The 27,669-nt window shown below is 40.0% G+C and overlaps 1 protein-coding gene across 1 annotated transcript in view; it reads left to right on the top strand.

The window, feature by feature from the left end:
- Positions 1 to 27,669, top strand: part of CD109 (CD109 molecule) — a 115,542-nt gene that overhangs the window by 65,190 nt on the left and 22,683 nt on the right. Inside the window, 8 exon segments of the mRNA XM_032651319.1 lie at positions 9,200 to 9,274; positions 10,071 to 10,128; positions 12,793 to 12,922; positions 13,827 to 13,944; positions 15,658 to 15,771; positions 17,292 to 17,510; positions 18,251 to 18,395; positions 21,299 to 21,475. Coding sequence (XP_032507210.1) covers positions 9,200 to 9,274; positions 10,071 to 10,128; positions 12,793 to 12,922; positions 13,827 to 13,944; positions 15,658 to 15,771; positions 17,292 to 17,510; positions 18,251 to 18,395; positions 21,299 to 21,475 — 1,036 coding nt within the window.

Raw genomic sequence — 27,669 nt, 5'->3', positions numbered from 1 at the left:
GCTGTCCAGTTTTCCCAGCACGACTTATTGAAGAGACTGTCTTTTCTCCGTTGTATATCCTTACCTCCTTTGTCATAGATTAGTTGACCACAGGTGTGTGGGTTTATCTCTGGACTTTTCTATGCTGTTCCATTGATCTATATTTCTGTTTTTGTGCCAGTACCATATTGCGTTCATTAGTGTAGCTTTATAGTATATTCTGAACTCAGGGAGTCTGATTCATCCAGCTCCATTTTTTTTCCCCTCAAGATTGCTTTGGCTATTCGGAGTCTTTTGTGTCTCCATACAAATTTTAAGATTTTTTGTTCTAGTTCTGTAAAAAATGCCATTGGTAATTTGATAGGGATTGCATTGAATCTGTAGATTGCTTTGGGTAGTATAGTCATTTTCAAAACATTTATTCTTCCAGTCCAACAACGTGGTGTATCTCTCCATCTGTTTGTGTCATCTTTGATTTCTTTCATCAGTGTCTTATAGTTTTCTGAGTACAGGTCTTTTACCTCCTCAGGTAGGTTTATTTCTAGGTATTTTATTCTTTCTGTTGCAATGGTGAATGGGATTGTTTCCTTAATTTCTCTTTCTGATCTTTCATTTTTAGTGTATAGGAATGCAAGAGATTTCTGTGCATTAATTTTGTATGCTGCAACTTTACCAAATTCATTGATAGGCTCTAGTAGTTTTCTGGTGGCATCTTTAGGATTCTCTATGTATAGTATCATGTCATCTGCAAACAGCAACAGTTTTACTTCTTCTTTTCCAGTTTGGATTCCTTTTATTTCTTTTTCTTCTCTGATTGCCGTGGCTAGGACTTCCAAAACTTTGTTGAGTAATAGTGGTGAGAGTGGACATCCTTGTCTTGTTCCTGATCTTAGATGAAATGCTTTCAGTTCTTCACCATTGAGAATGATGTTTGCTGTGGGTCTGTCATATATGGGCTTTATTATGTTGAGGTAGCTTCCCTCTTTGCCCACTCCCTGGAGAGTTTTTATCATAAATGGGTGTTGAATTTTGTTAAAAGCTTTTCTACATCTATTGAGATGATCATATGGTTTTTATTTTTCAATTTGTTAATTGAAATGGTGTATCACATTGATTGATTGGCATATATGGAAGAATCCTTGCATCCCTGGGAAAAATCCCACTTGATCATGGTGTATGATCCTTTTACTGTGTTGTTGGATTCTGTTTCCTAGTATTTTGTTGAGGATTTTTGCATCTATATTCATCAGCGATATTGGTTTGTAATTTTCTTTTTTTGTGGTATCTTTGTCTGGTTTAGTATCAAGGTGATGGTGGCCTCATAGAATGAGTTTGGGAGTGTTCCTTCCTCTGCAATTTTTTTTCTTCTGTTTTTTTCCTCTGCAAGTTTTTGGAAGAGTTTGAGAAAGATGGGTGTTAGCTCTTCTCTAAATGTCTGATAGAATTCACCTGTGAAGCCATCTGGTCCTGGACTTTTGTTTGCTGGAAGATTTTTAATCACAGTGTCAATTTCATTACTTGTGATTGGTCTGTTCATATTTTCTATTTCTTCCTGGTTCAGTCTTGGAAGGTTATACCTTTCTAAGAATTTGTCCATTTCTTCCAGGTTGTCCATTTTATTGGCATAGAGTTGCTTGTAGTCGTCTCTTATGATGCTTTGTATTTCTGTGGTGTCTGTTGTAACTTCTCCTTTTTCATTTCTGATTTTTTGATTTGAATCCTCTCCCTCTTTTTCTGATGAGTCTGGCTAAAGGTTTATATATTTTGTTTATCTTCTCAAAGAACAATCTTTTAGTGTTATTGATCTTTGCTATTGTTTTCTTTGTTTCTATTTCACTTATTTCTGCTCTGATCTTTATGATTTCTTTCCTTCTACTAACTTTGGGTTTTGTTTGTTCTTCTTTCTCTAGTTCCTTTAGGTGTAAGGTTAGATTGTTCATTGGAGATTTTTCTTGTTTCTTGAGGTAGGATTGTATTGCTGTAATCTTCCCTTTTAGAACTGCTTTTGCTGCCTCCCATAGATTTTGGACCATAGTGTTTTCATTGTTATTTGTTTCTAGGTATTTTTTAATTTCCTCTTTGATTTCTTCAGTGATCTCTTGCTTATTTAGTTACGTATTGTTTAGCTTTCATGTGTTTGTGTTTTTTACATTGTTTTCCCTGTAATTTATTTCTAATCTCATAGCGTTGTGGTTGGAAAAGATGTTTTATATGATTTCAATTTTCTTAAATTTACTGAGGCTTGATTTGTGACCCAAGGTGTGATCTATCCTGGAGAATGTTCTGTGTGCACTTGAGAAGAAAGTGTAATCTGCTGTTTTCAGATTGAATGTCCTATAAATATCAACTAAATCTATCTGGTCTGTTGTGTCATTTACAGCTGTGTTTCCTTATTAATTTTCTGTCTGGATGATCTGTCCATTGGTGTAAGTGAGGTGTTAAAATCCCCCAGTATTACTATGTTACTGTTGATTTCCTCTTTTATAGCTGTTAGCATTTGCCTTATGTATTGAGGTGCTCCTATGTTGGGTGTATATATATTTATAATTGTTATATCTTCTTCTTGGATTGATCCCTTGATCATTATGTAGTGTCCTTCCTTGTCTCTTGTAACATTCTTTATTTTAAAGTCTATTTTGTCTGGTATGAGTATTGGTACTCCAGCTTTCTTGTGATTTCCATTTGCATGGAATATCTTTTTCCATCCCCTCACTTTCAGTCTGTATTTGTCCCTAGGTTTGAAGTGGGTCTCTTGTAGACAGCATATATAAGGGTCTTGTTTTTGTATCCATTTAGGAGCCTGTGTCTTTTGGTTGGAACATGTAATCCATTCACATTTAAGGTAATTATTGATATGTATGTTCCTATTACCATTTTCTTAATTGTTTTGGGTTTGTTTTTGTAGGTCCTTTTCTTCCCTTGTGTTTCCCACTTAGAGAAGTTCCTTTAGCATTTGTTGTTCCTTTAGCATTTTTTGAGCTGGTTTGGTGGTGCTGAATTCTCTTAGCTTTTGCTTGTCTATAAAGCTTTTGATTTCTCTGTTGGATCTGAATGAGATCTTTGCTGGGTAGAGTAGTCTTGGTTGTAGGTTCTTCCCTTTCATCACTTTAAATATATCGTGCCACGCCCTTCTGGCTTGTAGAGTTTCTGTTGAGAAATCAGCTGTTAACCTTATGGGAGTTCTCTTGTATGTTATTTGTCATTTTTCCCTTGTTGCTTTTAATAACTTTTCTTTGTCTTTGATTTTTGTCAGTTTGATTACCCTGTGTCTTGGCATGTTTCTTCTTGGGTTTACCCTGCCTGGGACTCTCTGTGCTTCCTGGACTTGGGTGGCTATTTCCTTTCCCATGTTAGGGAAGTTTTTGACTATAATCTCTTCAGATATTTTCTTGGGTCCTTTCTCTCTCTATTCTCCTTCTGGGACCCATATAATGCAAATGTTGGTGCGTCTAATGTTGTCTCTTAGTCTGTCTTCATTTCTTTTCATTCTTTTTCTTTATTCTGTTCTGCCCCAGTGATTTCCACCATTCTGTCTTCCAGGTCACTTATCCGTTCTTCTGCCGCAGTTATTCTGCTTGATTCCTTCTAGTGCATTTTTCAATTCAGTTATTGTATTGTTCATCTCTGTTTGTTTGTTCTTTAATTCTTCTAGGTGTTTGTTCTTTAATTCTTCTCGGTCTTTGTTAAACATTTCTTGCATCTTCTCAGTTTTTGCCTCCATTCTTTTTCTGAGATCCTGGATCATCTTCACTATCATTATTCTGAATTCTTTCTGGAAGGTTGCCTATCTCCACTTCATTTAGTTGTTTTTCTGGGGTTTTATCTTGTTCCTTCATCTGGTACCCTGTCCTCTTTCTTTTCATTTTGTTTGTCTTTCTGTGAATATCGTTTTCATTCCACAGGCTGCAGGACTGTAGTTCCTCCTGACAGGCTACAAGATTGTAGTTATTCTTGCTTCTGCTGTCTGGTGGATGAGGCTATCTAAGAGGGTTGTGCAGGCTTCCTGATGGGAGCATCTGGTGGTAGCTAGAGCTTGGTGTTGCTCTGTTGGGCAGAGCTCAATAAAACTTTAACCTGCTTGTCTGCTGAGGGGTGGGGCTGAGTTTCCTCACCATTGGTTGTTTGGTCTGGGTGACCCAGCACTGGAGGCTACAGGCTCTTTGGTGGGGTTAATGGTGGACTCTGGGAGGACTCTTGCCAAGGAGTACTTCCCAGAACTTCTGCTGCCAGTGTCCTTGTCCCAGCGGTGAGCCACAGCCATCCCCCGCCTTTGCAGGAGACCCTCCAACATTTGCAGGTAGGTCTCATTCAGTCTCCTATGGGGTCACTGTTCCTTCCCCCTGGGTCCTGATGTGCACACTACTTTGTGTGTGCCCTCCAAGAATGGAGTCTCTGTTTCCCCCAGTCCTGTTGAATTCCTGCAATCAAATCCCGCTAGCCTTCAAAGTCTGACTCTCTGGGAATTCCTCCTCCCATTGCTGGATCCCCAGGTTGCGAAGCCCAATATGTGGCTCAGAACCTTCACTCCAGTGGGTGGACTTCTGTGATATAACTGTTCTCCAGTCTGTGAGTCACCCACCCAGCAGTTATGGGATTTGATTTTATTTTGATTGTGCCCCTCCTACCATCTCATTGTGGCTTCTCCTTTGTCTTTGGATGTGGGGTATCTTTCTTGGTGAGTTCCAGTGTCTTCCTGTCAATGATTGTTCAGCAGTTACTTGTGATTCTGGTGCTCTCACAAGAGGGGGTGAGCGCACGTCTTTCTACTCTGCCATTTTTAACCAATCTCTGTAAGTTCTTTATGTGTACTTGTCAGTGAAATCTAGACTGTATAACCCACATCCACTGATTGATTAACTACAGTGATTAACAACACGTCAGAAAGAAAGATATATATGTATAGGCTAATTTGGTCATCTTGTTGTAAAATCAATCCATTTGAGAAAAGTTATACATTTTTCTTCAGTCTATGCAGCAAACTTTTCTCATTCCTTTTTTAAAAAAACTCCTTTAAAACCAATTGGTCACTTTTTTTCTCTTGCCTTCACTTAAATTCACATTATATTCTAAAAAGTCTGTAGCATTTTGCATTTGATTTAAGTGAATGTAGCATCCTTCATTTTACAGCTTGCTAAATATCTTAATAAATATATTATTTCATTTTTCCTTCCATATATATGTGTACACACACAAATACACACACACACACGCTCTCTTTGTCTCTGTCTCTATATCTCGCTGTACGTTTACATTAAATTTTGTCAGCTATTAAGATTGCTATCCCAGCTTTCTTTTGATTCAAATATACTTGGCTGGTATATTTTTCCATCTTTTTATTTTCAACCTTTTGTAAGTTTTTGTTTTACCTATATCTTGTAGATAGCATATTATTATATTTTGCTTTTGTTTTTTTTAATCTAATCTGATAGTATCTTTTAATAAGCTTGTTTAACCCACTTACAAATTAGTCCTTGCTCTAATTAAGACTTATTTCTGCTTTTTTATTTCATATTTTAAAATTTAGACTACTTCCTTTTTGTTTCTTTTTATTCTTTCTGTGGTTTTGGAAGTTACACATTCTAGTTTTATTTCCATGATAGATGCCCTTAACTCATGAATTGTGCTTATATTTATTTATCCTTATTGATTTCTTAAGATTATCAATATTTGTATCTTCATCTGAGAAGGCAAGCATTTTAGTGTGCTCTCATATTCTTATGCATTCTTTTTGTGTCTCCCTGACTGCACCTCCTTCCCCAACCCTGGCCAGGTCATGTTGCTGTTGTACAGAATTTTTGCCCTTTCAATATATACTCTCCCTTCATTTTTTTTTTTTTTTTTGCTGTACACAGGCCTCTCACTGTTGTGGCCTCTCCCGTTGTGGAGCACAGGCTCCGGACGCGCAGGCTCAGTGGCCATGGCTCACGGGCCCAGCCGCTCCGCGGCATGTGGGATCCTCCCGGACTGGGGCACGAACCTGTGTTCCCCGCATTGGCAGGCGGACTCCCAACCACTGTGCCACCAGGGAAGCCCCTCTCTTAGCTTTTTGTTTTATGTTTTTTGTCTCTTTTGTCTTTTATTTATTTCTTTGGGAGAGTTCCTCAATTGACTCTTTCTGCTCACTGATTATTCATCAGCTGTATCTGATGAATAATCAGATATCATTGATTTGATGGATATCCTACTTTTATATCAGCTGTTATACTTTTAATGTGTATTATTTTCATTTGGTTCTTATATTTTTTCTTGTTTTATATTGCTAATATTTTATCTTACCTATATTTACTATGTTTATTTTAAAGTCTTGAGCTGACTTTTCAGTATTCTGCTTCATACGTTGTATGTTGTCCAGCTGGATGTCTTTTACGGAAATTATACTCATTGGATGGCTAGTTGATTTGGCTGCTACTCTGATAATGTCTGTTGGGGAAGGCTGAACACCAGGTTCCAATCTGTGTATGTCTTGTGAATTTAAAGAGAGGCGAGAGGTTGAACTTCAGGGACTTGAGAACTACTCTTGATCCTCCCAGTGTGCTGTCCCCTTCCACTCAGCGGTTCACTTTTAAGCTCTTAGGGAAAAGCAGCCCAGGAAGCCGTGGTCTCCTGAGGTGATGACCCCAGCTCTGAGGGTTTGGAGGAGTAGAGGAGGAAGAGTGAGTGCTTGAAGGCCAGAGGTCTGTTCACGTTTCCTCACCCTCTCACACCAGAAGGGCAGAGGTGCTCACCTGGTATTATCCTGGCCACACTGCCTGCCTGCTGGCTGCTGGTTTTGGCAGTGAAATTGCAAGGAATGATTGTCCTGAGGCTACCTTCTGAAGAGAAGCACGAGCAGAATTTAAAAACCTCCCTCCAACCGTCATCTGACTGCTATTTGTAGCAGCTTTCTGCCATCTGCTTCCTCCAGCACTCCAAATCGAGATACCCTTCCCTCTCCTGTGGGCTTTCTTGTTCTACTCATCCAAGTTTCTTGCTTGCTTTTATTGTTTCTCCAGAGTTGGCTCTGGAGGAGGGAGTCAAGAGCCTATGATAATAGACCGTTTTGGTTTCTTTCATTCTTGTTAAATTTATAGGTGATACCCAGAGACTCTTGAATGCCTTGGAATAATTTAAGTGTCCTAGATCTTCCAGGACTAACTTTCAGATACCAGACTTCTCTTGCTGCAGCTTTGACAGTGCCTTTCACTGAGCCAGTGAGAAAAGGAGGACTTCTTTATGCAAGAGATGCTTCTTCCTAGATAATTCCATAGATTTGCACCTGAGTGTCAGCAGAAGGACATCTTGCACATATTGGTGTTCTGTGGCAGAGTTGGAGTTATGGAACGAAAACCTTTTCTCTCCATCCTATCTGGCTCTGGCTCTGTTGTCTATAGTTGAGCTAACTATATTGGCTAGCTTGTTGAGATATTATGAAATTTTCTGTTTTCTCATTCCGTTATTTTCTCCTTGGTACTTGTTCTAGCACCATGTTTACTTAACATGGATGTAGCAGTGGTATTGTTAGTATAGCAGAAGCAGTGGTTTGGGTGTTTAATTTTAAACTTGGTGTGTTTTTAAACTTACACTTAGAACCTTTAGTAATTTTCCCCCTATCTTTGTCTTAGTCTGTCAGTCTTAATGCTAATGTAAATAAGGGAAATGTATCAAAATAGTTACCAAAAAGCGTATAATATCTTAACTTTTTTTTACCGTAGTAAAATATATATAACATAAAATTTGCCTCTTTAACCATTTTCAGAAGTACAGTTCAGTGGCATTAATTACATTCATAATATTGTACAACCATCATAACTGTCTATTTCCAAAACTTTCATCACTCTAAACAGAGACTCTGTGACCATGAAGCAATAACTTTCCATTACCCGCTTCCATTAGCAACCCTGGTAACTGCTAATCTACTTCTGATTTTCTGAATTTGCTTATTCTAGATATTTCATATAAGTGGAATCATACAATATTTGTCCTTTTGTGTTTGCCTTATTTCACTGAGCACAATGTTTTCAAGGTGCATCCATGTTGTAGCATGTATCAGAACTTTATTTCTTCTTATGGCTGAATAATATTCCATTGTGTATATATGCCACATTTTGTTTGTTTATTCTTCTATTGATGATACTTAGGTTGTTTCTACCTTTTGGCTATTGTAACTAATGCTGCAATGAACACTGGTGTACAGATATCTCTTTGAGTCCCTGTTTTCAGTTCTTTTGGGTATATATGTAGGATTGGAATTGCTGGGTCATATTCTTATTCTGTGTTTATATGTACCAATTTTACTCACTCTTTTAGCCTATTTTACTCACTCTTGCTAGCAATGAGTACTGTTCTTAAAAAGTAGCATTGCTAATCAGATACATGCAAATATCTCGTTATTGAAGAGCTATCTCATTGATGTAATTTGCATCACTTTGATTATCTATAAGGTTGAATATTTTTCTGCTTATTCATAATTTGCGTTTCCTCTTTTGTGAGTTGTCTCTTTGTGTTATTTTAAAGAATTTAGTTAACTGACTTTTTTAAAAAAAAATTTATTTATTTATTTTTGGCTGCATTGGGTCTTCATTGCTGTGTGCGGGCTTTCTCTAGTTGCAGCGAGCGGGGGCTACTTTTCGTTGTGGTGCGTGGACTTCTCATTGCGGTGGCTTCTCTTGTGGCGGAGCACGGGCTCTAGGTGCGCGGGCTTCAGTAGTTGTGGCACGCCGGCTCAGTAGTTGTGGCTCGTGGACTTTAGAATGCAGGCTCAGTAGCTGTGGCACACTGGCTTAGGTGCTCCATGGCATGTGGGATCTTCCTGGACCAAGGCTCGAACCTGTGTCCCCTGCACTGGTAGGTGGATTCTTAACCACTGTGCCACTAGGGAAGTCCCTAACTGACATTTTTTTAGAACTTATGTTAGCTATCAAATTGAACCCATTTATCTTTGTCAAAAGTATGAGTCATTTTTAATGCTGATCTCTACGTGTTGGTCTTGTCAACAAGCCCACACTTCTTAGGCATTCTGGAATGCTGAACAGAATAAAAACAAGTTTAAAAAAGAAGTGTAATTTTGGCTGATTGAATTATGAACATGGCAGTTACATATTCATTATTCCTCCATTTGTGTCATTTTCAAATTTGATAAGCATATGGGCTGTCTCTTACCTAAGGTATATATCAGAACTGTTGAGAGGGCAGAACACGTTGATACGATTGCATTCATTCCATATATTTTATCTTTCCTTAGGTGGTCCATGAACTGGAACTTTATAACACAGGATATTATTTAGGCATGTTCATGAACTCTTTTGCAGTCTTTCAGGTATGTTTAGTTTGCTATAATTTGAAAAGGTATTAATATATTTTACTGCTGCAAAGTTAATTTCAGAATTAATTATCTAAATTTTGAAATGTTAGCTTCTTATTCAATTTATTTAATTTAACCTTTTATTAAGTGTGTTATATAAGTGTAATTTGAAATGGAAAGATAGTCACCCTTCCAAGTTTTAAAAGCAAATGAATAAATTCACCATTAGACAAATAATGGAATTTGTCATTATAATTTCTTTCTTTTATATCACTTTCCTTGACCTGGAAGTGTCTCTTTTTTCATGTGAGAGAGAGAGAGAGTGTGTGTGTATGTGTGTGTGTGTGTGTGTGTGTGTGTGTGTATGTCTGTGTCTGGGTATGAGAGAGAGAATGTATACTCATGTATGTACCTAAACTCTCAAAAATGAGCAGGAGGGCTTCCCTGGTGGCGCAGTGGTTGAGAGTCCGCCTGCCGATGCAGGGGACACGGGTTCGTGCCCCGGTCTGGGAGGATCCCACATGCCGCGGAGCGGCTGGGCCCGTGAGCCATGGCCGCTGAGCCTGCGCGTCCGGAGCCTGTGCTCCGCAACGGGAGAGGCCACAACAGTGAGAGGCCCGGGTAACGCATAAAAAAAAAAAAAAAAAAAAAAAAAAAAAATGAGCAGGAGTTAAAAAAGAAAGGGAACTACTTTCACATGCTACACAAAAACAAATGAGCAAGGGTGAGTGAGTTAGGAGTATGGGAGTCTGACAATTTAGAGGACAGTTAAACTTTTATTTTAAAAGAAAATTAAAATTATTCTTTCTAGGAGTGTGGCCTCTGGGTGTTGACAGATGCAAACCTTGTGAAGGATTTCATTGATGTTTGTAAGTGAAATCTGACAAAGTGCTTTTAAAGTAATTAAGTCTTTCATCTCACGTGTTTATCGTTACTTATGTAAGTATGAATACTTTCTGGCTGAACATGAATATTGTAATTTTCATTTTCTGTTCTCTTATCCTACAGTGTTTGCAGTTTAATGTACTTGAAAGTACATCTGGACCATGACATGGAGTGTTTTTCACCTCCTGTCTAGATCTTTGTAATGAATGCTTTCCATTTGCTCTCTGTAATTTTTTGACATGGTTATATTTTTGGACATATTGGAAGATCTTATGCCTCCAATTTGTGTTGTAAACTGTGGTGTTATTTTGGAATCAGTTAAAAGGGGCAATGTAGTTTTGAAACATTTTTGTTCTCTAGCTTTTTATTGTTCACCTAGAAAATAGCCCAGATGTCATAAAGTGTGCTGTCGATACACACACACACATACACACGCCCACACGCACTTGTCTCCTCAATCTGAGTTCTTTGCGGGCAGAGTCACATCTGTACATCCTAGTTCCCTGGATTGCTAAATAGAGTTGACCACCCAACTAATTAAAAGAAGTGTGCTTTTAGGAAGGAGTCGTAAAACATTTTGACTGAAGGAAATGTATAAATGAGGATGATTAATTCTAGAAGTTGTTCTCTTTTCTTTCAGGTAAAATCATACGAAATCATCTTGAAAGGCCACAGAACTATCATAGTTTCTATCCATGAATTCCCCGTTTCTGTCACATGTTCCCACTCATTCTATTGTTAGTAATACTTATTGTAATCTTTACCTTTTCTGAGACCCTTCTACCTTCTCACTGTAACAGAAGAAGCCTGATACTCTTACTAGCATATTATCTTGCTAGAAACCTTCAAGTGATTGAATTCTTCCCTAGTCCCTGCATGACACCTTTCCCATTAAACTCAACTCTGGAACACCCTGACTGTTTACCTTACCCCTGTTTCTGCACCCTGATGCCCCCAAAATAACCTTAACTTTGATATGTCACAAAGCATCACTTTTCCCTAATATGATTTGGCTGATATATGAGCTCTTGAGTTGATATGATTCCACATCTCTGTTAATGAAATTATCATCTACCCACATGTCTGCAGAAACCTGGAACTCATCTTTAATTCTTTCCTCTCTCTGTCAGATGTGGAACAGCAGAGTGGTTAAGAAAGGAACTTGCCATTAAATACTTCTGACTTTGAATTCTGGCTTTGTGATCCTGAGAAAATTCATTAAGGTCCCTAAACCTCAGGTGTCTCCCTGAATTAGAGGAATAATAATATTACCTAGATTACAGGGTTGTGAGGAGGTTACATCCAAAAGGATGTAAAATGCGTAGCACGTGTTTGGCACTCACAAGTCTGCAATTACCTATTGTCTTATCCCTCAGATCCAGTTTGTTCATTATTCAGTAGATGATATTAATTGCATGCCTGACGTGTAGGAGGCAATGGAGATTCCAGCTTGGTCTAGTGGGGCAAGCCAGCACACAGAGGAGTATGCTGAGGTACAGCCTGCCCGTGGGTGCACACAGAGGCCATCCAGCTGAGAGGCAGAGCACGGTCGTTTCTCAAGGCTGTCCTTCCTCTCCTCTCACTCATCAGCATGCCTCCTTGGGTGCCGCGGGAGCCCCCTGTTTCTCCTGCCTCATTCCCCCCAGCTCTAAACCACTGTTCGCACTGAGACCAGAGTTACCATTATAAAACATGGGTTAGATCGTGCTTCTAATTTGTTTCAAAACCTTCAGTAGGCCATCATTACTTAAACGATCAAGTCCAAATCCTTCAGAGCGGGATAACTGATATTTAAAAATCTGGACCCAAGCGTTTGTTCTGTTCTCATTTTATGCCACTCTTCCCTAACACACATTGTCATATTCCGGACATGCCTTGGTACTTAGCTTATTTTTTTTCTCTTGTATGAGATACTCTTTATCCGGAGGCGTAAGGAAATGGAATGTAGAAGACAGCGCAGAATGGGTTTTCTCCCCTAGCCGTACCCTGTCCACTGTGCAGAGGCTGTAAAGTCACCTGTTCTCTGCACGGTAGACACTTGGCCTGTGTGCGCTATCGCTCTTAGCATGTATTTGTCCACCTCCTCCATAGACAATGGGTGGAGCTCATCACTTTCATCTTGGTATCTTTGGTACCTTCTAGAGTATAATTTTCTTTTTACACTTCATTTTGAAATAATTTTAGGCTTATAGAAAAGTTGAAAGAATAGAGATAGGTATGTCTATACGTCAGCCTGCCTCTTTTATAAGAAAGAAGCTAATAAACTGGATGATTTTAGCATCTTGTGGATGGTGTAGCCAAAGGCAATCAGCACTGGGGATCTAAGAAGAGGAGAGTAGCAGAATTGAGATAACTTTAAAAATGTGATTTAGGTTATTTCTTAGCAGCTGAACTGTAGGTAGTTTTTCAGGTATTGGTTGTAGGGCCATCAAACTTTTTTTTTTTTTCTGGCTCTTTCATAGTGGCCATGTGACTAGGGTAAGTCACGTGACTTCTGTGGGTCTCAGGTGCCTCTGTAAAACGAGAAGGTTGGACAAGACAAACTCTAAAGGCCCCGTCAGCTGAGAGGTGCTGTGATTCTGTGGACTGGGTTTATGAACATTGTCTACAGTGACTTTTTCCTGACAGTTGTCTGTGTTTATTTTTAGATGACCATATAGCGTTTTTGGAGGAAAATGAAGGATACTTGGTAGATTTTCATGACTTCTCTTCGGGTAGCAGTCCACGTGTCAGAAAGCATTTTCCAGAGACTTGGATTTGGCTAGACACCAGCATGGGGTAAAAGTTTATAAAGTTCTTTGCCCATATATATTTTGTGTGGCCTTAGTTTTAAGTAAGTTTTGCCCTGTTTCTGATGCTTAGGTACAAACATAGAGTGGTAAAGAACTGAATGGACCAAGAGTTTTTTTTTTAGAACGATATTTATTGTATTTAAATATAGTACTTAATAAAGCTGCATGTGAATTGTGGCAGTGAGAGTACCATCGTAGAGAAGACTGGCCTTTTGCTGATGAAGGGTGATTTTAACTTCCCTGAAGTCTTATGGTTCTCTTTGGGGAAAGATTGCTGAGAATCCCTTTGTTGCCTTGGGGTGGGAAGCGCTCATGGTTATTCCCCCTGCCTTGTGGCTCCTCATAAAACATCCCCGTGAGCCACAGGAAGTAGGGGTGTGGATGCTGAAAGGAATTCAGCTTAGCTGACAAACTCTGTGCTACCTGGCGTGATGACTGAACGGTAAATCATGAAATCTACACATATCGTGAGTCAACTATTTACAGAAACTCGAAATAAGTCAAACCTCAAAAAACAAATAACAGCGTAGACTAGGATACAGAGGGGAACTTTTACGCATATCGAGAGAAACAAGTTGGAGTTAAGTTTGAAAAAGTATATTTATTATCTATACAAAATTTATGAAAAATGATATTTATTCTGAAGATATAGACATTGTAGAAAGATTTTATTGGAATACGGATCAGTCTGCAGTGTTATGACCTTATTATGACCTATTCCTTGAGAACTTGGGGTGTACTGTTTTAGGCTTAAACCTTTAAAAAAAGTTAGATATGTAAATGATTTGGAAAATTAAAATTCTTCCTAACCATGGTTTTAGGTTATGTTGGCCAGTTTTGAAATGTGTCAGTTCTCGGTTTTGTGACTTTTATGTTTATCTTGGCTTCAGTTCCAGGACTTACCAAGAATTCGAAGTTACTGTACCTGATTCTATCACTTCTTGGGTTGCAACTGCTTTTGTGATCTCTGAGGATTTAGGTCTCGGACTAACAACTGCTCCAGTGGAGGTAGTGTATTAAAGGGCTGCTGATAAATGGTACAGTGCCACGAAGCGAAGAAAGTGTCAGCTCCTCGACGGATTTAAAACAAGTGATTGCTGATGATGTAGATCACAGTTTAGAGATTCCTTGGCGTTTCCTTCTTGTTTTTCATCTGTTTTACACTTTAGAATGTGAGCTGTATTAAACTGCTAAACATGCTAGCTCTGTATTAAGATTTGGATACAAAGTTTATTATGGACTGAGTCCAACCCCTTCCAGAGGCCAAGAAGAGAGAGAATATTTCCGTGCATCCCTCTTTAAGGACAAGCAGAACTTCTCAAAATGTCCCCTAGCAAACATTTCTTCACATCTCTTCGGTCAAATTACATCTCATGTCGCTTCCTAAACCCGTCACTGACAAGGGGAATGTAATGACCATGACTGGTCTTAGATCAGTGGCTTTCACCTCTGTCATACCTGAAGCCAGCTTTTTATAACAGCTATGCTTTTCGTCCCTCTACCATCTATGCAAAATGAAATGCATGGAAAATACAATATACCTGCACACTCAATTTTTAAAAAATCAATAAGATGCCCTAAGTGAAATAGTGAGGAGAAATAAAAGGAAAGTAATGTATAATAAAATAATATACTTTTCAGTATGTAAGTGACCGGGCCTAGTTGCACTAGAAGGCATAGTAACATATGTGAATATTTACACCGTGCATAGAATCACCCTCTGTGTAACAGTTGTACATCCAGTTTGATATACGTGTATTGTTTTCGCAACTCAAAACCTTGAGTGGCGCTGCCTGAGGTGATGTAAAGTTTTGAAATAGTGAACAAGTTTTGATAAAGTTCCAAAACAAAGTGTAGTTTCCTCTTGATTTACCAAATAGTTGTACATTGACAGGTGTTTTGGGTTTACGTATATGTTGGAATTAGTTGTAAGCCCAGGTCATTATAAGCAGGTACTTAATCTACATGAAGGACCATTCAAGAATCATGAGGGACATGGAACAATTCTTCCTTTTCTGGGACTGTCCTGAGCACGCAGACCTTCACCCACTAAGTGCCAAGAGCCCCCTATGGTGACAGTCTGACACTTCCACAGATGTCCAGATAAACCTCTAAGCAGGGATTAACTGCTGTCAGTGAGAAGCTCCGCCGATGCTATCAGAGTTGGGTGACCAATGAGGAAGCACAGGGTAGCAGGCAAACCATCGGTTAGACTTTTCACATGAGTCTAAACCAGATGCTGTTTCATTCGGCCAGTGGCTTTAGAAGAAGAATGGTAGAATCAACGTGGCAGAGTAGAGGAAGAGAGACTTAGCTGTGGCCTCAGGCATGCTGGGATCCAATTCTGGCTCCTACACTTTGCAGCCGTGTGAACTTGTACCGGTTACAGAGATGTCTGAGCTTCAGATTTCTTTTCTGTAAAATAGGATCAAAACACCTGCCTACATAGGTGTAATGACTAAATGAAATAATTTGTGTAAAGTCCCTGGTTCCTAGTAGCCATTTCATAGAATGTAGTGGGTACTGTGTTAAATAACATAAATCAGTGTGCCCCCGTTCGTTTGGGGTAGGTTGCTGTTTGCTTTCTGTTGGTAGGCAAGTGGACATTTCTATGTGAAGTTAGTCATAAGCGTCACAGGTTTTGTGAGATTTGCTTTTAATTGCGTAAAGCGTGAAGCACTTGGACTTGAATAAAATCTGTATCCATTGTGTTCTTTTCAGCTCCAGTCCTTCCAGCCGTTTTTCATTTTTTTGAATCTTCCCTACTCTGTTATCAGAGGTGAAGAATTTGCTTTGGAAGTAACCATATTCAATTATTTGAAAGATGCCACTGAGGTAATACGCTAATCATCATTTACACTTCAGGAAAAAATGAAGAAAACATGCGGGGATTGGGTTACGTAGTGTTTGGGCATCTAAGCGTTCTATACATTTCTGGGAGATTGAAAATAGCCATACTTTGCCCACAATTTCTTCTGCTTGTTAATGTCGAAGGATATAGCTAGCGTGCCCAAGCATCCTTGCCTTAATTTCTAGCACGGGTTCTCTGCTTTAGTCATGCAACTTCATCTCTGCGGCATGTCTTTCTCTTTCCTGCCCCACCCCCCTGCATTTTTCCCCTACTCTCCTCCCACATCTACAATGTGTTGCCGCTTCTCGCTGCTGTTCTGTGCCCACTGCAGGTGGCAAGAATGGATTCCTTCCAAGACCCGGTTTGAAACTAAGGTGTCTTTCCTGAGGAATCTCACCCATGCTGTTGTGCTTATCCCTGTGTTTATATTCTGTTTTCAAGGCTTTGTCTTTTGAGTCACGGGCCTGGTGTCTCCTTAGCCAAGTCAGTTCCCTGTAAGGCAGGGGTAGGCCCACTGTTTGTACTGTGCCTGCAGTGGTGTTAACGAAATGATTTTTCCTCCCGGAGTAGGGAGGGATTGTAATTAACCTTATTACCTGAAAATGCCATAATCTCTTTAAGCACTATGTCTAGAGAGTAAACTGTTTCTTATTTTCTAATTTTATTGATTTATTTTTTTGCGGTACGCGGGCCTCTCATTGTTGTGGCCTCTCCCGTTGTGGAGCACAGGCTCCGGACGCGCAGGCCCAGCGGCCATGGCTCACGGGCCCAGCCGCTCCGCGGCACGTGGGATCCTCCCGGACCGGGGCAAGAACCCGTGTCCCCTGCATTGGCAGGCGGACTCCCAACCACGGCGCCACCAGGGAAGCCCATAACTTAACTGCAGTTTACTCATCTGTCAGGTAGGAAATATTTTGAGAAACAGATGAGAAAATAAATGGGAAAACAATTCATAAAATCTAAGACCCAGAGAGATGGGATTCTTGATAAGCCTGGCAACTTTGACATATTTTATGAAAGTTTACAACCGACATGTGTTTCAGGACTAGTGTCTGAGTCATACTTTTCTTGGAATAATTTTAGCAGAGGCTCTCAATGAATGTAATACCGTTTCATCCTGTTTGCCTCAGCCTTTTCTGATGGGACTAGTGTCCCAGGATGACTTAGATGAGTCAGGCTGGTGGCAGTACCATGACATGAAATAACCTTTTTGGGTACACCCTTACCACTCAGGCTTTGAAAAATGAGAGAATGTAATGTTAGTGGGAGTTTAATGTTAGAAATGGCACTGAAGAATGCCATTTCCCCACATGTCTTGAGGTAGATGGAGGAAGCGTAGGAAAGAAACTAGGTTTTTCCTGACACCCTTTCACCCTCTCCTTGGCTGAACCTTTCTGTCTTATTTTTCTCTAGTTTCAGGCCTCATAGATTTATCTGCACTTAGAGCCACATTTTACTGGGGAGCAATTTATTATACAAGACCTTTGATGGTTTTTTCTTCCAGGTTAAGGTAATCATTGAGAAAAGTGACACGTTTGATATTCTAATGGCTTCGAATGAAATAAATGTCACAGGACATCAGCAGACAGTTCTGGTTCCCAGTGAGGATGGGGCAACTGTTCTTTTCCCGGTCAGGCCAACACGTCTGGGGGAAATGCCCATCACAGTCACAGCTGTTTCACCTGCTGCTTCCGATGCTGTCACCCAGAGGATTTTAGTGAAGGTAAATACTTGAAGTCTAAATAAATAGAATGGAAATATATAATTGAAAAGGCAACAGAAGGTGGTTTTTCTCTTGGTTAAATTTGTTTTCAAGACTGACTAGGTCATCTTTTCCACCCTCCTGGTAATGCCTAATGGTTTTCTCATCTGAATGTAAAAATATATCACGTATGTTTTTAAAGGTAATTGTCAACGTCTTCTTTAAATTTATAGTACGACTCTAAGGCAAGTTACATTTACAGTCTGTGTGACATTGGGATCCTATTAAATCATGCCAAGTTGATACGTAGATTTTGAATTTTGGAATTCCTCAGTACAGGTAGAAGAGGTTTTGGTAGGTTTTTACAGAGAAGACAGTATGCACAAAAAGACAACTCAGCACAGTAGATAAGCACTTGTGTTCCGGAGTAAGACAGCTCCGGGTTTCATCCCACCTTTGTCAAGGGTGCCTTTGCACAAGGTATTTAACCTCTGTCTTTGGATAATAAAAGGACCTACCTCAGAGGGTTTCTCATCGCCTTTTCATCTTCTCCTTTATCATTTCCATTGCCATTCTATGAAATGTTTTGACTAATTTAATGAGAAAGGGAACATTTGTTAACAGATTTGGAGCGATAATCCAGACACTGTAGGTACTTACCTAACCATATACAGGCCAGATGATTGACTTATTATCTGCATATAGTTCTCTGTAAGCAGATGAGTAGGGACCATGTTAATTGTGTTCCTTTTTATCAACAGGCTGAAGGAATAGAAAAATCATATTCACAATCCATCTTATTAGACTTGACCGACAGCAAGCTACAAACTACTCTGAAAACTTTGAGTTTCTCCTTTCCTCCTCATATAGTGAGTGGTAGTGAGAGAGTTCAGATCACTGCAATTGGTAAGAACAGATTATATCACCGTCGCTACTGGTTTATTTGTATATGATACTGTATATTTTTCATTTATTTGTAGATATATTTTCTTTTTTAAATACTTTTTAAAGTTGAAGTATCGTTGATTTACATTGTTTCAGGTATATAGCAAAGTGATTCAGTTATACATATATTCTCTTTCAGATTATTTTCTGAAAAAGAGTAGTTTATTACAAAATAGTTTATAGTTTATTACAAGATATTGAATATAGTTCCCTGTGCTATAAGTAGGTCCTTATTTAGGTGTATTTTCTTATTTAATCCTAATGAGAAGAAGTTGCAAGAAGTTTTTAGTTGGTGCCAACCACTGATTACGGTAGGAAGGCAAGTGAGATGTGTGTCCTGGACCAGTTCTTCTGTCTTCAAGGTGCATGTGAATCACCTGGGGAGCTTGTGTGAAGGCAGATTCTGGCTTGGTAGGCCTGGGGTGGGGCCTTGGCTTCTGCATTTCTAACAAGCTCCCAGGTGATGCCGATGCTGCTGAGGTGCAGACCACTCTTTTTTTTTTTTTTTTTTTTTTTCCCCGGTACGCGGGCTTCACTGTTGTGGCCTCTCCCGTTGCGGAGCACAGGCTCCGGACGCGCAGGCTCAGCGGCCATGGCTCACGGGCCCAGCCGCTCTGCGGCATGTGGGATCTTCCCGGACCGGGGCACGAACCCGCGTCCCCTGCATTGGCAGGCTGACTCTCAACCACTGCGCCACCAGGGAAGCCCGGAGACCACTCTTTTGAGTAGCCAGACCACACTGTCGTATGGCTGTTCTGTCTCTGTGGCTCTCGACCACTGGTGAATATCCCTTCTGTGGAGCTTTGGAAATACACAAATATCTGGGATCCACTCTCGAGCTACTCAGTCAGAATCTCTTGGGCTGTGGCTAGGGCATGTATGTTTTGAAAAGGTTCCACGAGTGCTTCTGGTAACCAGAGGTTGAGGACCACTGCCTCTAGCAGTTCCCTGTGCAGACACAAATACCCTTTACAGTTTGAAGCTACCCACTGACTAAGTCACCCTCTCCTAGTCACCTTCTGGTAACCCCAAAGTCCTTTCAACTATTAGACAGAGCTTCCACACAAATGGTTTATTTATGTGGTTGTGCTTTGCAAATAACTGAAAGAAATATTTAGATGAATGACATCTAAATATCGGGTTGGCCAAAAGGTTCGTTAGGGTTTTTCTATAAGATGTTATGAAACTTTTTGGCCAACCCAATAGTTTAGATCTTTGAGGTGTCAGGACCTAAGGCACTTTTTCAGAGGTTCTTTTAAATCTCCCCTGCAAGTGTAATGCTTTTTATTATAACCTCAAACAACCAGTTCCTCTAGAGAGGATGTTTTTTGGGAGACTTAGATATAATTCTTAAAAAGAATTAAATAAGCTTTCTATTTAGGGGAATACATTCTGCCTAAGAATCTCCCACAGTGCCAGGGTGCTGGGAGATGATGTGGTACACACACACACACACACACACACACACACACACACACACACACACGGAGGGAAGAAACCTTGAAGTTTAAGTGTGTACCATCGCTCCTTATGTTGGAATGAATCTGCTATTGTTGTTGAAGTGCTCTTAGGTTTAATCTTAAAGCTTGATTTAGATAATGGTTTTTCAAGTGTTTTTTTTTGTTGTTGTTGTTATACGCGGGCCTCTCACTGCTGTGGCCTCTCCCGCCACGGAGCACAGGCCCCGGACGCGCAGGCCCAGAGGCCATGGCCCATGGGCCCAGCCACTCCACGGCATGTGGGATCCTCCCGGACTGGGGCACGAACCCGTGTCCCCTGCATCGGCAGGCGGACTCCCAACCACTGTGCCACCAGGGAAGCCCCTCAGGTGTTATTTTTATATGGTATTTATATATTTAAAAAAAACCTATTTGGTAGCCCAGATGTGTGAATATTAGCTTGCTTCTTTGGATTTTGAGAGTCTAAGTTTATGTTCACTTTGAATATTAAAAACATAACCTACAGTTGTAATAAAAATAAAAAACATAACCTGCAGTGGTATTTATTTCTCTGTGTTAATATCTAAAGTTTGAGACATCATACGCTAGCATGGCTGCAGCCTACCCACCTGAAGATCTTTTTTGGATTCATTTTTTTTGGAGCAGATTTTTACTAGGTATTTGGACTTTGGTGTAAGTTTCTAAAATAAACCACATTGACGAATATTCTTCCCTATACAGTTCAACCATAGTGAAGTCAGAATTAGAACTCAGCCTTTACATTTCTAAATTCTTACTTATTTTCTTGAGTTATGGTGTTAGACTGTGGTTAGAGGAATGTGGGTAAGCGTGTGTTTTGTTTCGCTTTATATTACTAACTTTGAAGAATATTTTTAACCCTTTTGATCCTGAGATTTATTGAAACGCTTATACTTGTTAGTTCTACTTTGTTGTTGATAAATAGAGCACATTGAAAAATACCACAACCCTGCCCTGAAAAGCATCACTTCTCAAGAATTTGTAGTGTATTAGTAAGGAAATCAAAATAAAGTTCTATTTCTGTGAAGAATATTAATAATAAAACGTTTCTTTCCCATGTAAGAACGATGGTTTCCTGATGCAATTCCTGACATTTTTGTTCCGAAATTTTATTTTAAACTTGGTTTTTGCTTATCTGTACTGTATCTTTGAGCTAAGAGTCTCCTAATTTGTCACATAATCTACAAGTTCAGTACCACTGTATTGTCGTTTATTTGACCAGTCTTCCTAAAAGCTTGATGTAAAGTTTCTATAAATACTATGTTCCACACAGTGGAATAGTAATATTGCTTCAAATGCTTTCTGCTCTCAGTGGACACCTCTCTGCCACCAGGAGGTACAGTTACCGAGGATTTGCTGAATGTAATGAACATCTTGTGCTTTCAGGAGATATTCTTGGTTCTTCCATCAGTGGCTTAGCCTCACTCATTCGAATGCCTTATGGCTGTGGTGAACAGAACATGATAAATTTTGCTCCAAACATTTACGTTTTGGATTACCTGACTAAAAAGAAACAACTGACTGAGAATTTAAAAGAAAAAGCCCTCTCATTTATGAGGCAAGGTAAGCATTTTAGAAACATACTTTTATGTGTAAAAATACATTTATTCTTTACTTTTTTTTTTTTCTAGACCGTATTTCAGCATAGACAGCTTTTGCCTTTGCTCTGTGATTGTGGCACTAGATGGTGTGGCATGTGCTAGAAGTGTGAGCCGTGGGACGTCGTCGCCACTTGTCCTCAGCTCAGGGCTCACTGATTGCTGCTAAGATGTTTGTTAAGGATTTTGTTCCTGGAGGGGTTTGTATTTTCATAAGGGATTGGAAATTTAAAGCCACTTAAAGATCTGAAGGAATGAGTATTCATTCCACATTTCTAGAGCATCTCTTAGGGCCAGGGTCACTTCCAGTGCTGAGGAAGCAGGAAGTCAGGCCTTTCCTCCCAGAGAAGTCCCTGTTCAGTGGAGAAAGTCCACTGGTAAACACACGAGGCTTCCTGTGGTGGGGACCTTCTCAGCGTCTTTAACATTTCAAGTAGTTGGGGGGGTTAGGAGAGAAGGGTGTGTATGGCGGCCCCTGCTGGCCACTCGGGAAACGCCACACCGGTGAGGACTCTGCCCTGGCTCCTGGAGAGGCTGATACTGTTTGCAGACGCCAGGCTCTGTGTCTACAAGTTGCTAATAACAACAGATAACATCGGTGGATGCTTACTGTGAGGCAGGCAGTGTTCTAAGCACCTTCCATAATATCTCACTTACTGGTCGCAATCGGTATATGCTTATCATCCTCCTATTTTTACAGAGGAAGCAACTCAGGCACAGAAAAGGTACCTAACTTGCTAGGGTCACGTAGCAAGTGATGGCAGAGCTAGGATTTGAACTCACTCTCTGGCCCCAGAGTCCATGCTCTATTTGTGTCCATACTTAGGAGAAAATGGACCGTTGTGAGGCATTTTTAATAATAATAATAATGTAGACTTGATTTCCTCGAATATTCCAAAAGCCAGCCACCCAAAGTCACAGTTTGGAAGCTTTGTGCTTCCATTAGGGGACCTCTAGCAAGATCTCTGTGTGGCTGAGTTTACCATTCTGCACAGTCTAGGGTACCTGCTCTCCATCAAACTGGTAAAGATTCGAACGGTTCAGGCAATACGATAGGAAAATGCTTGTTCAGTATAATCTACAAATTGAATCAACACTTTCCACCCTAACTTTTAATTTTGTTTTATTTATTTATTTTTACAATGAATGGGTTAAATGCCAATAGAGGCAAGTTGTTAGTGGTTTGGCTAACTTTTCCACAGTTAAGAAGGAGAAAACTTAGTAAAGACATTATTTTAACGTGGCCTTTTTTTCTAGGTTCCCTCATTATCCTAAACTAAATTCTATGTAATAATGATAATAACTAACCCTATTTGTTGTACAAATGTTTTCATTTAATTCTCACAAAAACCCTTGGAGCTAGGTGTGCTGTTATTATTTCCCTTTTGCAGGTGAGGAGACTGAGGCACAGGGAGGCTAAATAACTTACCCATGGTTCCCCTGGTGGTCTGACTCTGTAGTCCATGCTCAGAACGCCATGAGATAGCGTTACTCTGCAACGTTCTTAGGTTGTTGGAAGCAATAGGGGAGGACGTAGGAGGAGTCGGAATTGGGCCAAGATGCTTCAGTGTGACCAAGGTGCAAGAGGTCTCAATGGGTGTTCTGATAAAATAGTAAGAGAGGACCATGGGTCCTGTAGGGAAGGAGAAACCAGACGTTAGAATCTGGGTGTCAGGTTAGACCAGAGGGAGCTGTAAGATGTTGGGTCCAAGGGGCTGAGCTGCAGTCAGTGTCCTGAGTGCCCCCTGGGCTAGGCTGGCAGACAAGGGCTGAATGCAAGTAAGGGAGCTGCGAGTCAGGACTCGCCTTCTGTGTGGGAGGCCAGCGTTGGGATCAGGGCTGGGTGTGACCCGAGTTCTGCTGTGTAGGAGATAGTGGTATAGTTTCCCTCAGATTAGAGCCAGGCCCTGCAGGCATTTATGACATCTCAGGCCCAGGTCCTTAAGTCCTCTAGGAAATTCTCAAAGATCTAGCAATCGGTACTTTCTATACTGAGCTGCCCATTAAAAATTATTCTCCTTTCTGCGTATGTTTGTGAATCAGTCATTTTTTTTTCAGTTTAGCTATTAATTTATTTAAAGAGAATGGTAAAAAATCAGATGTTTTATCATATTCGTAGAAAACATACGTTATTAATTTTTCGAGAAAAATGGTACTTATGTACTAAGGTACTTCCCCTGTGATTTCCAGGTACTCATGTCTTCATATAATGCACCTTTGCATGTCCTCTACCTGGAATGGTCTTCATGAACTGTGAACTATATTTGCTTGATAAAATCTACTGATTATTAAAGCGAATCAGTCATATTTTAAGTATGTAAATACAAGAGCTGCTTTTTCCAGGTTTGGTTATAATTAAGTTTAAGCAGTGGTACCAGGGGCTCTGTTTGGTGTGGTGTGTGCCACGCTAAAATCAGGTGAGATCTTGGCACACTGCCATATATTTAAAGAGATGAGTAAAAAATATTTTCATAGTTTAATTCAGCACCTTTTTAAGACAAGATTCTGACTTGTATTTGAAATTTAGGTTGGCTAGTTTCAGGTAGGGAGTATGTAGGACCTAGACTGGTGCTTTATAACTTGATACACATCCTTTGGGATATTTTAATCAAATAAAGTAAAATATTTTAGAAAATGCCATTGATTGCATATTTTATATGCTTTATGAACTATATTTCAGCAAGTAAATTCTGTCCATTCTATCTCTAAAAACAAGTGTGAAATTTCCCCACTCTCTCCATCCCAGGCTGATTGATCTACTCTGACTTGCCATTGCTGACCTGGCTACTCCAGCAGCTTCCTAAATAGACCCTTTGCCAATATACTCACCCTCCTTCAATATAGTCTCTGCATATTTTATAATAAAAGGGATCTTTTGATAATGTCAGAATCATCACATCACTTCCTTAAATTCTCCAGTGGGTTCCTCACCTGAGCCTGCAAAGCCCTGAGTGAATGCCAGGCCCCATCTGTCACCTCACCTGAAGCCGCCCCCTCAGGGCTCTGTCAGCCTGCGTCTGGCGTGCTCTCAGCTCCATGGCGCTGAGGGCCTTTGCACCTGTCCTGCTTGCTGGATACTCTCCCCCCAGATCTTCCCAGGGCTGGTTCCTTCTCATCATCCAGATGGTGTTTTCCTCAAAGTGGCCTTCCCTGACCTTTTAGCAGCTCTCACTTAAATTGTTCCATCGTATATTCCTCATCACACTTAACAGTGTTTAAAATGTTCTTGTTTTTCTGTTATCTGACTGTCTCCTGCCCTAGAAGGTAAGCGCCCTGACAGAGGGGACTGTGTTGAATCCCTTCTCCATGGGATCACCATATGGGCCCCTCAGTAAGCGAAGAATGGGTGAATGCACTCGTATCAATATTAAATTCTTTGGGCTTTAGGTTGATCGTCCTAATGTGGAGATCGGGTCTAGACGATCTCTCCGGTGTTTCCACGATGCATGGCTTTTTCTCTAAACACCAGAGTTTCTCCCTGGCTTTGGCACATTTTCAGGAGCTAGGAAATGTGACCTGAGGTTTCAACGTGTTACCTTTTGAGCTGGTGAAATGGCTGATGGGAATCAGTCCAATGAGCTCCTCAAAATGTATCTTTTCACATGCGGAACTCAATTATATTTCAAAGGAGTGGACAAAAACTTCTCAGTGTCATGATTTTCATTATGAAATCGGTGTCTCATTTCAGAGACTCTGTTTTTTCTTTTGCTATCACATTTGCCAAAGTTTTTTTTTTTCTTCAAATATACTGTAATTGTTTTTATTTTTTAAGGAATTGAAGTGGCTTTGGCGCAAGTCATGATTTATATTACTTAAATGTCAGTTGTGAACAGCGCATGGTTTTCCTTAAATCATGCTTGGCCCAGGAGCCCAGTAACCTAACTTATTGTTTTTCTGGTCAAAACAATAGCTACATCATTGAATGAAGTGTCTTTCACTGTCAAAAAGAAAAATAGAACCGTAACATGGAAACTCTTTTTGACAAGGACTGGAAATCCCAGACCTGTTAATTGGAGATTTTAAACCACTTGTTTTTCTCAAATATTTAAATTGCAGTGCATGTGGCTCAGTTTTTCAAGTAAGACTCGGACCAAACTCAGCTGAAAACACATTATATTTTCTCTATTGGAATAAAAACAGGAAAAAAGTAGGTTTCAGAATTCTGATGCCGCATTTGGCCATCACGAGAATGGCTAGAGGCAATAGTGAAGATGCTGAAAAAGAAAACGTTGGTGAAGTTCTCACTTTCCATTCATGTCAGAGGGAGTAAGGAAGTTGATAACAAATACTCTTCTTTTAGTACAGAGAATATTTTTATCAGCTTTTAACCAGAGAAAGTGATTGGGCAGCCAATTTTACTTAATTTATTTGTATACAATGTTGACACTTGTGGTAAACTAAGTCAAATTATGTTTAGAATGTTAGTTTTCTATGTGTTTCTATGAGTGCTACTTGCCTCTTTATTGTGATAAATTGTAAATATTTTCCATTCATGGCTATTTCAAAGAAAATGCACCACCCACTAAGTATGTATCTTGTCCGACTCTTTATAAACAACATTTCATGAATCATTATTTTAAATTTTAGAAGTGTCTGTTAATTCTGATTATGCTGTTACTTTGTAACTCAGGAGCTATTCATGAGACTATGAACTTGAAGGCAGTACTCTAATTTCCTCATAAACTTTTGGAGAAAACCATCTTTTTGCCTATCTCGTCTATCATGATGCAGCCGAGGGTTCTCTAATGATGCATGTCTGGCTTAAGACAAGGAAGGACACCTCACGGGAGACCTACTTGGTTTGGGTTCCCTCCTGTTTTGCCCAGGGAGCAGAGCTGGAGGTTTGGATTTTCAGTTTCATCTAAACCAGCTCAGGAAATGTACTCCGTACCTGGAGACTGTGTCTGCAAGTCCCCTTCTCTGGGCTCGTCGCTCCTGGTGGAAGAACTGTGCTAATTGTTGATATTAATGGCAACTCTTGGAGGGCAGCCACCTGAAGGGTAATTTCCATAAACACTGATCTCATCTCCATGATCTCATCTCTCTGAAGGTTTCACAATAACTCATACTTGGAACTGCCATTGTTGATATGATTCAAGGCCTTGGAGGCACTTGGTCCTCACCTGAGGTTGGTCCATCTTCCCACAGAAGTACCTCCTCTAGTGATGGAGGGACCTGGAGCTTCCCTCCCCTCCCCTCCCCTCCCCTTCCCTTCCTCCTATGTCAGATTGAGTTCACACGTCAGCTCTGCTACCTGGTAGATTTACTCCTGAATTGGAAATTGAGGGAGAATGTCTTGGCCTCTTTTGCTCACTTCCTTTGTGAACATTAGAAAATTATTCTGCTTCTCTGTGATCCTTGACCAGCTCTGACAAAGGAAGAGATTATATGTTCAGTTTTCTTCAAGGTTAACTAAAACATGTTAGAGTGAACTAAGGTTGTGTTAATAGTGCCTGTCATTGAATTTTTTCCATTCTTGTTTATTTTACTTTTTGAATATGTAAAACATTAACGTGCTTCCAAAAGTCAAACTTATTCTAAAAGGTGTATGCAAAGGGGTATCTTTCCCTCTCGGATCCCTTCTCCCTACCCTCTGGGGGTAACGTTCTGCGTTACTTTCTTGTTTAGCTTCTCTCTCTCTCTCTCTTTCTTTTTCTCTCTTAGCAGAAATTAACGTATGTTTTTTTATTTTCTCTTTTTCTTACACAAAGGGTAGTACACTACGTGTGCTATTTTAGACTTTGCCTTTTTCACTTAACAGTATATTCAGGAAATTGCTCTTCATCAGTTCAGAGAGAGTCCTCATTCTTTTTCACGGCTGCATGGTACTCCATTGTACACATGTACCACAGTTTATTCAACCCGTCTCCAATTTGGTGGCATTTAGGTAGTTTCCAATGTTTTTGCAGTTACAAATAACGCTGCAATCAGTAGTCTTCTGCATATATATTTTTGTGTTGTTGGAGGTATATCTTCAGATATATCCTTAGAAGTAGGATTACTGGGTCAAAAGGTATAGACGTTCTACCGCACAGGGGTTGTACCATTTGGAATTCGCTCTAGCAATGGATGAGTACTGGTTTCCTTACAGTCTCCCCAACAGGAAGAATGGTCAAGCTTTTGAATCTTTGCTAAAGTGGTGGGTAAGAAATGGTATCT

This window comes from Phocoena sinus, chromosome 12, assembly GCF_008692025.1.
Source record: "Phocoena sinus isolate mPhoSin1 chromosome 12, mPhoSin1.pri, whole genome shotgun sequence".
Taxonomy (NCBI): Eukaryota; Metazoa; Chordata; class Mammalia; order Artiodactyla; family Phocoenidae; genus Phocoena; species Phocoena sinus.
Note: the sequence above shows the minus strand (reverse complement) of the source record. Positions and strands in the feature narration are given on the sequence as shown.